At 33.3% G+C, this 16485-nt stretch overlaps 1 protein-coding gene across 1 annotated transcript; it reads right to left on the bottom strand.

Annotated features, from left to right (window-relative positions):
- Nucleotides 1-6531: 6531 nt before the first annotated feature.
- LOC149570102 (VQ motif-containing protein 11-like) lies at nucleotides 6532-7371 on the bottom strand. Its single transcript, XM_089822751.1, has one exon. It carries the CDS (start codon nucleotides 7243-7245, stop codon nucleotides 6679-6681), a length of 567 nt encoding a protein of 188 aa, XP_089678877.1. The 5' UTR covers nucleotides 7246-7371; the 3' UTR covers nucleotides 6532-6678.
- Nucleotides 7372-16485: the final 9114 nt, after the last annotated feature.

Raw genomic sequence — 16485 nt, 5'->3', positions numbered from 1 at the left:
ACAAACTTCAGATTGTTTATCTTCTAAACTATTTATAAAAGAACAATATCTTAATTTTACTAATTTTAATATAAAAAATATTAAATATATAAAAAATTAATATTTTTTATATTTCTTACAAAAATTTGGATTCATGTTAAAACAGGTTTTGAGGGGACCCGAAACCCCATACAAAAAAAACCATGAAGTATGCATTCAACCCATAACATCAAATTAGTAGATAAAACTAGGTTTCGCAAGGACCTGGAACCTTAGTAACTAATACATAAAAGAACATATCACGATCCCATATAATGATACAATAGAAAAATGTTGGAAGTGAAAGGGACCAAAAAACATGACCAAGACCAATAACAAGAAACCAGACAACTAGTAACCAAAAAGCCAAAAAAGAAGTAAAGAACTATACTAGTTCTTTCACAGCCTTAGCTAGATTCTTGCCAAGTCTAGCCACTTATTCAATTGATTCCTTCGTAGTTGAGCTAGGAGCCACATCAATTGCCTTCTTTGTACTCATCCTAGTACACTTTCTTGTTCCTCCACTTAAAGATACAACAACAAGGGACACAATTTCATCCACACTTCTCTTGCCTAGACTAGTCGCAACAACACAAAGACTAGAGGTCACATGTTCATATTTTTCTCACTATTCTTAACATATTGGAAAATTTTGGCCTCAAAATTTAGAAGTTTACCTAGACTATCCCCAACCTTAGCCTCTAGCTCCATCCTTTTATTTTTCTCTGCGTCTAGACTCACATGCATATCCTTAACCATTCTTTTCAAAGAGTTCACCTCATTCTACATCCAGGTATCAAACATTAGAGAAATGTTAGCTCACATTTTATCTTTATGGAGAAATTGGAGGTTTCCCTTATAGGAATCACTAACCATTTCATCAAGTTCATCACTTACATAATTACCTAGTCCTGGTCGTGCTTTGTATCAATTTCTTCCATTTTGGTATCATCTAGAACCGTAAACAAATAATGTTCCTCCACCACATTCACACCTTCATCTAACTCACCAATAGTCTAGTTCTCATTTGGTAGCTTATTCTTATGTTCATCAACATGGCCAACCATAATCGCCTACAACTCTTTGTCCTTATCATCATGAAGGGCTTCCATCTTCCTTGTTTCCTTTTCTTCATTTGATGCAGGAGCATCTTGCATGGGAAAATTATTTATTAAAAAAAAAAAACAAAACAAAAAAAAAAAAAAGAGAATTTAAAAAAAAAAAAAAAAAATTGTGGAGGAGAGAGAAAGTGACGAAAATGGAAGGAAAATAATAAAAAAAATAGAAAAATAGGAAAAAAGGAGAAAAAAGGAATTTCTATTTTCAAGGTGCATGGGTGGCATAAATAGAAAATAATAAAAATAGTTGTCATTCCATTAATCGAGGTGTGTAGGTGGCATCTTAGAAGTTTGTGGAAAGATCCTTAAATCATGTATTTAATATTTGTTGGGTGCTTAGTTGTATTTGGGTGGGAATTTAATATTTATTTAAAGGTAGTTGTATTTACCTTTTATCCCACATTGGTTGTGTTTGTAATGTCTTGGGTTAGAAGTGCCTATTTAAGCAAGGCTTATTATCATTTGTAATCAAGTTGGAGAAATAGAAGCTCTTCAAGTGAAGTTGGAGAAATAGAAGCTCTTCAAGTGTAAGCTCTTGTAGTGAAGCTCTTCGAATGTAATTTCTTGTAGAAGCTCTTAGTGAGCAAATATCTCTTATATTGTAAGAATTTGGAGTCCTTTCATGTGGAGAATATTGTAATGAATTTCAAATATTAATGGATGCTTTATGAAGCATTTTTGTCATCTCTCTATCTCCATATTGTTGCATTTTTAATTGTGAATGGGTACGGGTGGTGTGGCCCATCATCACATAGAGTCCCGTTTATTTTCTCTAGTCCCTTCCTCCTCCTTTTCACTAATATTTTCAATTGGAGCCTTACCTTTTTTACTCTTAGGCCTCTTAAGGTTTTTTTCCTCATTCCCTTTCCTTTTATTTTTCTTAGTTTTTGGAGTTTCATCAGTATCATCCTTTTTGTCAGATATCACCTTTGAACCCTCACCAATTTTATTAATAGACTTAGTAGAGGAGCCAAGCTAGCTATCATAATAGCCTTCATTGTTGGAGCTACAACCTCTAGAGTTAGTAAGATTATCTTCCTCTTGGCTACCATTATGATCCTTTGCCTCATCTTCCTCAAATTCTAAGTCATTCTCTAACTTAGTTTCCATTTCATGTTTCTTGACCTTCTTCTTTCCTACACCAATGACCAACTTCCCTTTTTTCTCGGAGGCCTTCACCTTCTCATCCTTAGTTTCAGCTCCCTTATTAGACTCTGTCTCCATGCCTCTAGCTTCCATACCTTTTTTCCATCTTCAGAGCCTACCTTTCCCTTTTTAATAGAGCTCTTCTTCGTCAAATCTTTAAGGGATTCTTGTTTATTCTTTATTGAAGACACCAATGCCCCCAGAGCCCTATCCCTATAATACTTGCAATTAACAAAATTAAACCTTCATAAAAGTACAAGCTAGATTTCTTTTTTGCAGTGAGCCCAAAGCCCTTATAAAAGGGAAGTCTTGAGATAGTAGAGAAAATAGATCATGTCCTTATACCAAAATTGGTTAAGGAAGACAAAATGATAATTATGCACCCTTCTAAATTGATCATCCAAAATAAAATACTCCCTAACACAAGATAAGACTTCCTGCCATTGGTCCTTAATTTGCTCAAGGTCAAGAAAATGCCCCATTTTAACTAATTTCTCCTCCCCCTCCTCAGTCTTGGGGAATTTCTTTAAAGTGACATTTGATATCTTTGTTTCCTTGTTAAATTTTACACCACTATTAAGAATCCCTATTATACCAGCTAAAAATCCCTCATTAATTGTAAACTTAACCCCATAAAGACAAACTTTATCCCTAGTCCAGCTCTTAAACAACTCCTTTGTAACATGCGACTTGTATCAATGGAGTTTCTCAAGATAACAAGTAGCCTTACCTTCAGAAAGATGATCCCATACCAGTTTCTTCTTCTTCCAAATTATGTAGCTCAATGACTCTTATTTCCTCCGCTCACCCCCCATCATAGACAACTAGTTGAAGTTGATCTTGAGTAGAGAACTAAAAAAACCAAAGGCAATGTCGTTCAAGAGAAGAAACAATCTTTTCAAGCCATAAATAACCCTCATCAAGACCTATAATACGTGCCAAATTAAGATGGAAATAATGGAAAGGTAACCACAAAATTTGAATCTTTCACTCATAATTACCATAACACCCGCAAATTAAAAGAAAATAATTAACATATACTCCTCACAACTGTATTAGTCACATCAGAATTAATTAAATATATAAGCTTTGTTCAAATGTTTATGTCATCCTTACATGTATCTACTTATTTGAAATGATAGTCGTGTTGGCAATCCAGTCTGCACCTTATTTGTTTCCATGTAACTATGAGAAACATGGACTTTATTAAATTTTTGAAGGAGCTCCTTAATTTAAGAAATAATTGATTCTATAGTCCAATAGACAACATATTTATTATTTAAAATGTTAATAATATTCAAAGAATCCCCTTTCAGCCAAAGATTCCCATAACCATCTTTCACTGCCATTCTAACCACAAACAACACAACATAGGCCTCCACAATGTGACTGGAAGTAACACCAACGGGGAATTGTAATGGCAACCACAACTCTACCATAATGATCTCTTAAAACTCCACTACATCTAGCTTTTCCAGGGTTACCTTTCACTGATCCATCAAAGTTTTCTTTTTAACCCACCCACCGGGAGGAGATAACCAAACTGCCCAATCCCTTTTTGACTGAGGCTTCACATAACAGTTCACAGTAAGGTTGCAAATGTTAAATTCCTCCTTGCCACCAGTATGTGAAATAAAATTCTCCTTAACTTCCCTAATAATCTTAAGACCCACCACCATGAAGGAGTATCTTTGTCCCTGAATAGACAACTGTTTCTCTCTTTCCAAATGCCTCAACAAAAATGGGGAAGAGAGAAATTCCAACAATTTTTTGCTTCAAGACCCTTGATAGGGAATTTCCAACTTTCAAAGCACTCACACAGATTCTCTACATGGACCCAAGAGAGAGACCAATAATCTAGAATAGTTTTCCATACCTCTTGGCTATAGCTACAATGGATAAAGTGATGATCAACATTTTCATTATCTTTGTTACATAGTATACACCTGTTGACAAAGTGAAAACCTCTCTTATTTAAGTTATCAATAGTAATTTTTTTTTTCTAAATAGCAATCTAGAAGAACAATTTGATTTTGGGAATAAGACTTTTCATCCAAATTCTTGCCCAATGGGGGGTCTTCCAACATCTTTGACCCTGAAGACTAAAGTAACTTGTATTTACCACTAGGATGAAGTCCCCAAACAAGTGAATCATTACTATCCATTTTTATACGGATAGAGTTGAGAGAATTTTGAATAATCACCCAATTCCCATCTCTCTAATAATTAACAACAAAACGCCCAAAATTATGTTTACATCTTTCAATAGTATCTCTATTATTGAAGGCACTTTCCAGAGGATAGTCCATAAGTCAACAATCCTCCCAGAACTTCACTCTCCTGCCATTTCCTAGTTTCCACCTACTTCCCATAGCAACAATGTCTTTAACCATTGCACCACATTCTAGATGGATGAAACATTAGCCATTGGAGGAGAGTTAATGAAATCTTGAATCACAAGGGTATTAAACAAATATTTGTGTTTTCATATAGTGCTCCACTCCTTAATGTCCTCAAAAACTTTCCACTCCTCTTTGGCAAGAAGAGTTTTGTTGATTAGTCTAATTGATCTAATATCAAAACCCCCTTTACTTTTAGGCTTATAGACTAGATTCCAAACAACCAAAAGTAATCTTTTGTTTCTTACCACATTATTAAACTACTGTCTTATGAATAAATATTTATATTACCATTTTTAATAATGTCTTATGAATAAATATTTATATTACCATTTTCAAAATAGTTTTATGTATCTATCCACAAAAGGAAAAATGGGTAGAAATAGTGAAACCCCTAGCTAAAGTCATATGGGATAACTTAAAACATTAAAACATAATAAAACCACTAAGCATAGGAGGGTGGAGAAGGTTCTCAATCATCCGATTTAGCACATACATCAATAGTGTCCAAAGTATTGATTGATGGATCTCATCTGTCAATATTCTTTTCTCTGTCTTCTTTTTCAACCGCCAAAAGTAATGGCAAGAGCCAATGAAGAAAATTTACTGGAATCAAATTAACCAGAAGCACCTCTCACACCGCTTTAGAAGTTCCTCCCATAAGTGGCAGAAAGAAGAGCATTATAGAGTAGATCACAACTAACTCCACTAACAATATGTAATAAAGACATAATAGGTTGATATTGTATATAATAAATTGTAGAGTTCCTCATAAAAAATTGTGTATGCTTATAAGTTTCTATAGATATTTCTGATGACACTGTATCCGTATATTACTTAAAACAAAACCAATTTTCTTCTTCTTTTTTCTTAATATGATGTTACATTTCACATTCACGGTACAGTGTTACCCAGACTTTCCACACTTCTACTTACAGATTTACCATACAAAAAGTTTACAGATCCATCATTAGAGTTCTAGACCAATTGAAAGGCAATAATCTTCATAGCATCCTCCACCCAAAAGAAATATTTTGGTATTACAAAGGGAAAACTCAGATTTAGAGACTTTAAAGGAATTCCTTGAATCTGAACTTAGTATCTTACTGTCATCAAACTCATATCTTGTATTAAAACAAAGAGAAACTTGGAAGATTTAACTGCCATGCATTCATTCATTTTGTCAGACTAGATATTAATAGAGTGGTTTTTCTTATATTTAAAGAGATACAAACTTGGAAGATTCAACTGCCATGCCTTCATTCATTGTGTTAGACCGATATTAATAGATTGGATTTTCACGGTTCATAATGATTGTTGCTTTGTCTATGATGAATTTCTCTATATAATTTTTGGTTTCATCAATGTTTAGAATTACATTTTACATCAATTCTTAGAATCACATTCCATGATTGATTTTCAGAATGTGAGAACTAAAGTAGAACAATAGGTAAATTGGAAACCAAAACAAGTTAAAAACAAAAGGTCAGAGGAGAGGACAACAGTGAACGGCTTAAACATCACACACTAAGGCTTGATTCCTAGTGCAAAAGTGTTAAATAGTCAAAGTTTGACTTACTTTTCCAGGCTTAATTTCTTCCTTAGTGCATGATGTTTAAGGCTGGCCAACAGGATGTTGAAGGAGAAAAAGAAGAAAAAGAGCCAAGACAAGATGAGAGAAAAAATATAAAGAGAAAAGAAGACAACAAATCTAAAAGGGTGATATAAGAGCTAGATATTCCCGACTTAGATCCAAACATAATTTTCGTACTATCTCTCTTTTTTCTCTTGCTTTGCTTCATCCTGATGATAGATCAATGAATGTAATTCAAAACATTAATGCAAAAATCTGAACACAATCAAATCCAGAAATTCTTACAGATCATAGATCATTATACTGTAATATTTGGAAACCCGTAATATTTGGAGACCCGTATTTGGAGGGAACTGAAATGAAAATCTAACATAGTGGGTATTCTCTATATGTTAAATAACAATTAGGTGCTATTGGGTCTTGTTGTAGAATGCAGAGGAAACAAGGGAAGCAACTGTGGCTCACTTTTCAGACAATCTGCTGAAGTCTCTAAACAAAATTCATGGCCCTCCTCTTCCAAATATGATGACTTGCTGTATGAATTAGGGTTAGAAGAAGTGCAAGAATGAGCTGAATGAGTGAATAGATCAGCATGCCCAAGTGGAGTAATTGGGCTAGAAATCAGATTGGGTAAGAACCTATAACTATCAGAATCAGGATGAGTTCTTAGACCCAGTTTAATATGCACTTTCTTGTGAAACTGCCTTCTCTGGTGGAGCTTGAAGGCTTGTTTACGAGGACCCATTTCAATGCCATTCTTCATCAACCCACAACCCATTTCAATCCCTTTACTTGGGTTTTCACTTGTATCGTCCCCCTCTGAAACACCAGTAAGTTTCTGAACAAGCTCCCTGAAGCTACTGCTGTCTGTCTCAATATAAGTAGTAGATTCTACAGCCTCCTTGGATTGTGTCATAAAAGAAGACCCCCATTTCTTTGAATCCAAAGACATAGTCTGAGATCTTGTCATGAATGCAATTAAGCCCTTAGCACTAGTAAAACTATGGGAAATTCAAAGAAACCCATGTCAGCCATTGGAATTTATATCTATTCTGCCGAGGAATACCAAGAAGAGAGTTTGATCCGATAGCAATGGAAGGGGGAGATGATGACAAATAGTGTGTTTGAGAAAGAATCATGACTAGTTAGGGAACTTGTTGGGAGACAAGTGAAGGCCGTGTGGACTAATGATCATGTTGATGTGAAATTTGAGCAGATTCCTCTTGAAAATATTACACCTTGTATTGACTCTTTTGTATGAGCAGACGTGGAGATAACAACAAGGACATGCAAGCTGTTTTGGGCATCTAAGAAAGCAACAGCTGTTCATTTCTCCATGGATGGAGAGTTAAGTGTGGGCCATGCATTATGTGAATAGTCAATCAGAATCTTATATGAAAGATATTAGCATTACCTTGTGAAAGGGATTAGTGCTTACATGCCCATTTCTCACCTGTTCAAGAGGTTTGAGGTTTTATTTCCTTTTAATGATTTAAAAGGACATGTGCTTGCATTTGTAGAAACATCTGTGGATGTGCTTTTTTACAATTTTTTTCCATATTTCATTTATATCTATATTAGTGTTTTTTATAAGTTCTTTGTTTGCAATCTATTTTTTCGTGCATCTTTTCATCTTGATGATAATGCTTTTTAGATTAAAAAATCTACACGCTTGTTCCAAAAATTCAAGCATATTCTAATGGATTGTGGAAGCTCATGCTACAAAAAAGGATGCATTTATCTAAGTTCGTTGTATTTTGAGTGGCTCTCTTGGATAACATTGGCCATTTTTGTGATGTGGACTGAAGACATATATAGTAGAGGGGAAAGGTAAGGTAGATGAGGCATGGTTCGTTCTTGATGTCACCTCAGATTTTGTTGACATATGGGGCAAATTCTATAATCAAGACCTCCCTCTACCTTTCACTATTGTCGTTCTTACTACCTAACACACACTATTGTTATTGTTTAGTAGCTTTCTGAGTGTTGTCCATGCGATATTCCACGATTGACCTTGTGTCCTATTTGTTTTATGGGTGATGGGCCGAAGTTGATATTAATTAATTATTATTTGTTGGGATTAATTATTATCATTATTTTTTAAGTTGGAGTAAACTCGAACCTAAGACCTCCAAATGAGAGGCTCATTGTGTTGTAGTTTGTTGCTTGCCTCCTACTTTTTAATTATATGTGCACATTTTATAATTAATAGAAACTGACACACTTATTCAAAAGAAAAAAGACATCTTACATCCTACATGTTACATGTTATAATTGATCATAGACTCATAATTATATTTTTTAAGTCAACCTTTGTTATATATCTTGGAATCAATTGATGACAGGTTGCCAATACTCAAAGCGATCTTTTATAGCTTCATGGACATAATTTTTTGATAGTAGAAACTTACATGACAAGATATTACTTTATTATGGACAGGCTTGTGAAACAAGGGCAAGTTTCACCACTTGAAACTTAATGTCAACACCCTTGGGATATATTATATATTAGAGAAATAAGCTAAACATCTTAATTTCTAGACATGTCTTATTATAGTTTGTGGACAAGTTCTTGAGATTAATTTTTCCTGAAAATTAATCAAGGGTAACTTTCCAAGACAAAGGGAGGCAACTATTCAACTAATAAGAAGGCCACATTACATCGTGCTTGGTGCAAAAGTAGACCTTTCCCTTTTTAGAGTAGGCAACAAACAAGGTTGTGTTGAATGAAGCAATCAATTGTGGCTCAAAGTGAAGAAAATCATAAGTGAATGAGTTTCTAGGTTGTGATCCAAGCTTGTGATATTGCTTTAGTTTTCTACACATAGGAGCTTATTAGAGTTGTAGAATGAGCACTTTCATTTGATATTTAATATTAGGTTCTATTGGAGCATGGGTATATAAATAGACTTAAAAGGGAAGATACATATTTTACTCTCATCCAACCGCTGCTAGTTCTTGAAGAAATTACATGGATTTGGTAGGCAACTTGAGTAAGAGTGTTGATGGGGCCAAGGTGATAATTTCAAACACAATTCTTCTATTAAAGTAAGAATTTTTTAGCACAAGGTAGCCTTGGTGTTTGCATTTGAGATTAGAGAGGTCCCATAGATCTTTGAAAGATTGGGTACCTTCATTAAATGGAAAGCTTCCTTTGAATTATTTGTCCAATAAAAAAGGAATAGAAGATCAATCATTCACTTGAACGAGTTCATTCCACTAGTTGGAAACTTGGAGGATGTAGGGAAGCTTAATACATGCATCAAGGGGCTAGTTGTACCAAGTGAATAGAGGAAAGATAAACTTTTACCAAGCCTTCTAAATGTTATTGAATTGAGGCAATGCACACATATTGAAGCAATATGTTAGTAGGAACACATATTTTAAACCCACACTTATGGTCTTAGTGAAGAGGTTGCAGCAACATGTCTATTTAACAAATTCCATTGGGTAAAATCACAATGGACATGAATGATCCATTTAACAATTTAATGCAAAATAATTTGGTTTTAGGATCAATCAAGTCCCCTCTTATATCCTTAGGCTATACATGTACAACGTGTCCATGAAGAAACCAACAAACCTCTTTTTAACATCTAATAATTTGAGTGAATTTCATATAGTAGATATTGGTGACAACCCAACTTTAATAAACATAAATGTAGATGGAAAGGAGAATTGTTTTGTCCACTTGAATATAACAACTCACTCAAGAAACTTTCTTCAGGCCTAGAGAGCAATATGATCTTCATTTTTTTAAGAACCTATTTTCACATGTCAATGAGAGTGACCTCTTAGCTCAAAGGAGATGTCAATACATCTACAAAGTTTGTCATGTTTAAGGAGATTCATTTAATAGGATATCCAACAATAGTGGAACAACATATGCCAATAATTATTCAAATTTTTGCATTAACAATTGGCAACAAAACATGCCACATAAGAGATTAAAAAATGTCTGGGTGTTCAGACTTCAACAAGTTTTTAAAATAAAAATATACAATAATTAGGAATTTAAGGCACTAAAGTTATGTGGGGTGGGGGGGGGGGGGGGGAGAGGAGGAATGTCATTGGTTGGATGTTGGGGGTAGATATGCTATATGAGCTAACCAAATACACCAAATGTGAGTATGTAGAGGGATAGGAAAAGAGACAACCTTTGCCTTGGAGATATTTGTTGGGCGGTTGAGGAGATTGGGACCTATCAACAACAAGACAAAAAATACTGTTAGTAAGGAGTAGGTACAAACAAAATATTGATTTAGAACAAAAATAAATCCAACTATGATTTTGTTCTATGAAAGGTCATTTAATTCCATCATACGCTTTTTCAAAGTATAACTTGACTACGAGGGCATTTTGTAGTTTGTTGGCTACACTCTATTGCTTTCTACTATCAAGATTATTAGTTTTAGGCTTGACTATATCTTGATTGACAAGTTTCGTTCAAATGACCACGACCTTAATCAATATCTTGTAGAAAATACTCAAAAAAGTCATAAATCACAATCAATAACTTGAAGTCTGAATTAATAAACAATACTTTTTTATACAACGTCAAATATTAACCCACAAAAATAAAACAAATATTGAAAATTTTCAATATAAGTGACATGCCAATATATTATATGATCATAATTTGATAAAACTCTATCAAATAGCACCATCCATGATTAAACGTAACTATAACTACAACTTTGACATATTGGAATAAAAAGGGCCCATGACAAAGAGAAATCATGATTAAAATGAAGAAAAAAGGTCCCATTAACATCAACGTAAGCATGGAAATTAGCTAGTTTTAAGATCTTGACGTAGAGATTTAGTTGCATGATGACTAAGATTGGCATATCATAAAATCCATTTTTATACAAATTTGTAACTCAAAGCCTTTCTTGGAAGGAAATATGGGCTCCACATGAGATGTGGGTCAAGTGGTATAATAATAATAAGTCCACTAATATTTTTTTTCCTTGGTTGTTTCCTTGAATTCGTCCCAATTTTAGCGTGTATTGATAAGGGGAAGAAAAAGCATGTACAAACAAATAAGAATATAACACATTCTTCGCTAGTGTAGGCAATGGTACTTATGATTGGAAGCACTAGTAAGTGTGGTGAAATCTTGTCACAATTTTAGAGGTTCTATAGTTTGTACTTTGATTTTTGGATGATTATTTTGAAATATTATTTGATTTTGGAGTTAAGGTAAATTTTGATCTAGGTAATTATTCATATCTTTTTTGGGTATTGACGAGGTTTATATTTTCAAATGCGAAGTAGCATTTATATGTATTAGAGATAAGATTCGTTGATATTCAATCATTATAAATTTGGTACACAAATACCTATTTTTATTTATTTATTAAAATTTTACATGTTTTAAAGTTATATTAAGATAAAAAAAGAATTATAAAGTGGTGATAATTGTATTTATAGATGAAGAAACAAAGTTAGATTATATGTAATTTATATAATAATACTATTTTTTAATAATGATTATATACTATTTTAAAAATTATTACATATTTATTAAAAAATAGTAGGTAAAAATTGCAACATCATTAAAATCTAAATAAGGCATTAGCTTAGAGAAAGATAACATAAAATATGAAAAATTCACAAGGTAGCTAATGTATTAGTAGGAGGAAGATGTGTGGGTTCTAAAAGTCTAGTTTACCTCATACATTAGTGGAGTTTGAGGTAACTTTAGAAGCTCCTAATCCATCATTATTATCAACATTTTCTTCTTACTTTTCTTCATTGGTCATTTGAACAAGATAAATGATAAGACCAAATTAAGAATCTTTTTGGAGCTTGGATAGGTCAAAGATCCTCCACTAATAGGCAATAGAGTGGTGAATCACTAATTTCTAGGCTATGATCAACTATAATAAGCACTCTCTTTTCTCATATAAAAGGGGTAAACTTGTGAATGTGTCTTTTGAGGACCCTTGATAGGATGACTATGGCCATGTTGATGCCTATGCTCAGAGGAAAGTGAACTCAAGAGGATGATGGAGTTAGGGAAGTCATAGTCACAAGACAAGGAGTGTTACCCCAATGATTTAGTAAGGCATGTAAGTGATCACATTAAGGGCAACTTTATTTTATCCTACATTTGGATCGACAATAGAACATTAGAACTAAGCAATCTTTAACAAAGATTAAAAAATGTTGTTCAACGATTTTCCTAATGTTTAAATTTAATTATTTATATAATTTTTATTAATTATTTTATTTGTGTCTTTCTTCTTAATTTAAAATTTGAATTCATCATTTCCCTCCAATTTCAATTGAATAATTTTAATTAATTAATTAAATTAATTAATTAGTTGCTAATTAATATTCTTTAGAAAATTTCCAAATTATTATTTTGAAAAATAATTAAATAGGTTTAATTATTTAATTAATATATTTTTCTAAGTTAGTGGAATAATTGTATTATTTAATAAAAGTATTTTTAAATAGGGAACTCTTAGAAGTGATATCTCCAAGAAATCATAAATGACAATTGCCAGGTCCTAGCTTATATGGCAATGGTTCTCCAGTGAACCCATTGGGAATAGACACATAGTTAAGCCTTTCCTGACCTTCCCCAACAATATTCCTCTCAAGAAATGTGTGCCTAAATATGGCCAAAGGGCTCTTATCAAACCAAACGGGTCAAAAATGGAAAGATTGAATTGACACCAAGGGTGATTGGGCCTAAAAATCTCTTGAAGATTTGTATCTAATAATTAGATTTATGATGTATGGAACATGGATCTTATAGGGAAATTTTGGAATCTCTTACCAACAAATCATACCCTAAATGTCTAGATTGCAAAGTCTTGGATATGAGCGATCGAAGCCTTCAAGATTGACCAAGGTGAGGGTTTCTTCATTTGTATTTTTTTAGATAAAGAATCTAAAAACTAGGTGGGAAATTTCCTCTTCACTATTGTCATTATTATCAACATTTTCTTCTTCCTTTTCTTCATTGACCATTTGAATAAGATAAATGAAATGATCCAATTAAGAGTTATTTTAGAGCTTCAATAGGTCAAAGTGAGAAGTAGGATGTTGGGGGTGGGGGAGGGGTTGAATCAATATCCTCAAAACTTTTACCTACAAACAAATTTTAGTTCTTTCCTTTCCCTTTTGTGACTCAGTAATCACATGAAATTCGTCAAAATGCTTTATAAATGAAAGTAACTATATCTAATCTAACTTTCTTCAACCATGTAAACATAAACATATAACCACAAACTCATAACATGTGACACATTCATTTGTTATCATAGAAACCCTTTGTCAAAGGGAAAACTGTAATGGAGATGATACCCACAAATATATCACTACTACAACAAGAGGTTTCCTAATTAAGGCTTACAATGTTTTGTCACTTTTTGTGACTTGGTTAAGATTATACAACAAGATTTGCAAGGATCTACCTTTTCCAAGGATTTTTACAACACTTTTCAAGTTTATACTCGATTTAGAGATTTACAATAGATTGTTAAGTGTACCTTTTACAAGGATTTAAAATTGCTACAGTGATGAGAAAGTAGAATCAAATAATCTTTACAATAGAAACTTACTTTGCTTGATTATATCCCTCTTCTGCTCACTAGTTATCACCTTCTATGATAGATTTGTAATTCATCTATTTAGTGCTTGGATTTTGTTCTTTGATCTCTGATAAATCTATCATTCTCTTTAATATCTACTTCAGTACTTTACTTCACATCAATAGCTTTGCATCCTCCTCAACAAATTTAACAACCAAGTATAACCTCCAGATGCGGAAACAATAGGGCTTGAATCTCATTAATATCTTCTTGTATGTTTCTTTCTTTTTGTAGACACTCATGTTCTAAACCATCTAGATATCTTACTCGAGAATAGTGCAGAGAATATGTACTCGGGTTCATCTTCAATTCTTCTGTACTCATCTTCATATCATCATTCACCTTTTGCAATTTAGTCTTTACAGTGTGATTAAGAAATATAATATGACATAGTTTTTGAAAGAACAATACGTGTCAAATCGATAATTTAAGTAGACATAGCCACTTTCTTGATTGCAATATCAGTGGATATTTTCTCCAATACCTTATTTTCAAACTTTTTCTCATTTCTTTGCAACAACAATGATTGTGTGTCTATGTCTGGATTATTCATCTTGTCAACTATTGGTACTAGTTGATCCAATATAGATGCCTTTTTATTTAGAACAATATCTGGCATTGCTTCCAACAGTATATCCTTCATATCATTTAACACCTACTTCTATTTATGTCCACACTCTTGCTTGTTCCTTCTTCCTCTACCAAAGCTTGGTGTATATTGCCATTCACTCATCGTCTAATGTGTTGGGACCCAAGTTAGGTATGACAAGTTCCCCCTTCAATGTCATTGGGTTTGACCTAAATCTTGTGATTCCTTAATCTTTCTCTTTATCCTTTTACTTTTACTGGTGCTTGGTGAAATAGTTTGTGGCACTTGAATTTCCAAATTTCACTATGTGGTTTTAGATTCTTTCTTTGGTTCTTCTTCCTTATTCATCGTTCTGTAGTAGCTATAGTAGTTGGTAGAACAAATAGTACTATAGCCATGCTTGATGATGTTTTTGCATCCTCAACTTCTTGTATGTTAACATTAGGTAATCTCATAACTATCATTTGTAACATCATGGGATTGATAGTAAAGAGTGATAATTGAATTTGAAAAGTAATTCCTCCAGTGCATTGATCCTTTGAAACAATTAAAATGCCTTGCCTAATTTTTCCTTCTCTTGGAGGTCTATAGGCTGGTACTTCTATTAGAATGAATGTTCATGATATTCCTATGGGGGAGTATCCTAGCATTGTTAGAGCATTGGGAATATTTTTAGTATGATTATGTGTTGCACTTATGGTTGTGTTTGCCATTGATGTCAATATACTAGTTAGTCTATGAAGACTAGAAAAGAAGTAGACAAAGATTGAGGTTGCATGATTTAAGGATTGAATATATGGTTATGCACAGATGTGGACATGTTCTATGGAGTATCCTAATTATATGATTAAATGTGCATGCAAAAAAAGAAGACAATTAACACTTATTCGAGGTTTATTGAAGATAGTATTCTGGCAGAGTTCCTGAGAAGCAGTTCTGGTAATTGGATTATATCTCCTAACATAGATAGAATCTAGTTAAGCCTAATCATATAGAGGAAGAATACATGATGAAGATGGTGTGATTGATTGTGCTAAGTCTACGGTTGCACATGTAAAGGATTGTGAAGATTGTGAGCTAACAATGTTACGTAATTATGAAAAGATGTAATGTAACATGTATTGTATTATCTTAATGTGGTCCTATCATAATTGCAAATTGAGAAAGCCTCAAGACCAATTCAATAATTAGTTTGAAGAATTAGTATAAAGGAGAGATGTTTAATTTGTTGTAGATGAATGAGATTGTGTATCAAGTGTGGATTTGTGAACTTTTAATTAAGTGATGAAAGTGAGTAAGCGATCTAAGGGATTCTATGTGATGCAAGTATGCAAATTTGGACGTAAGATCTAGTGAACTTGATATTGAGATCAGAGAAGTGTTTGGTGCAGATAAGACACATCAAGTTGAGAGAGAGATTGAATTTGGCAAAGAGATAACAATGAAGATTTGTTTACTAGTATTACTCTATGAGGGATAATACAAAGGCCAATTGGACAATGAGTTTGGTGGTCTTTCCTCTAAAGCTATTTGGACAGTGAGTTCTTCTACCTTCCACAACTCTTATATGGGTTGGAATCTCCTCATAGGGATTCAAAGTCTCATATTAGGTACTGATATATAGTGAATGCATTCCATTGACTCCTAATAGGGTCCATCCTCTTGCAAGGAACTTATATAGTAGTACATTATTTTGTGGGTATCCACACCAAGGTTTTCTCTTTGATCAACAAATCTGGTGTTATTGTGTATGGTGATCTTGCTATGGTTGTTGCACTTGTTGATTACATGTTTCATATTTAATAAGGCTGACAATAGTTATTTTAATTAGATAACTAATCTTCCCCCCCTCCCCCCCCACCCCTCAGTTATCTTGGTGAACTTTACTTTCTAACAATTGGTATCAAAGGATCAGGTCCTTGAAGGAAAAAATTAACATCTTAAGGAGATCTATGGAGAATCATTTCAAAAAGGAAAGTCCATAGTTTGATGGAGTTAATTATGACAGTTG

This window comes from Cupressus sempervirens, chromosome 3 (assembly GCF_028749045.1).
Source record: "Cupressus sempervirens isolate cs-2001-9-10 chromosome 3, ASM2874904v1, whole genome shotgun sequence".
NCBI classification, from domain to species: domain Eukaryota; kingdom Viridiplantae; phylum Streptophyta; class Pinopsida; order Cupressales; family Cupressaceae; genus Cupressus; species Cupressus sempervirens.
Note: the sequence above shows the minus strand (reverse complement) of the source record. Positions and strands in the feature narration are given on the sequence as shown.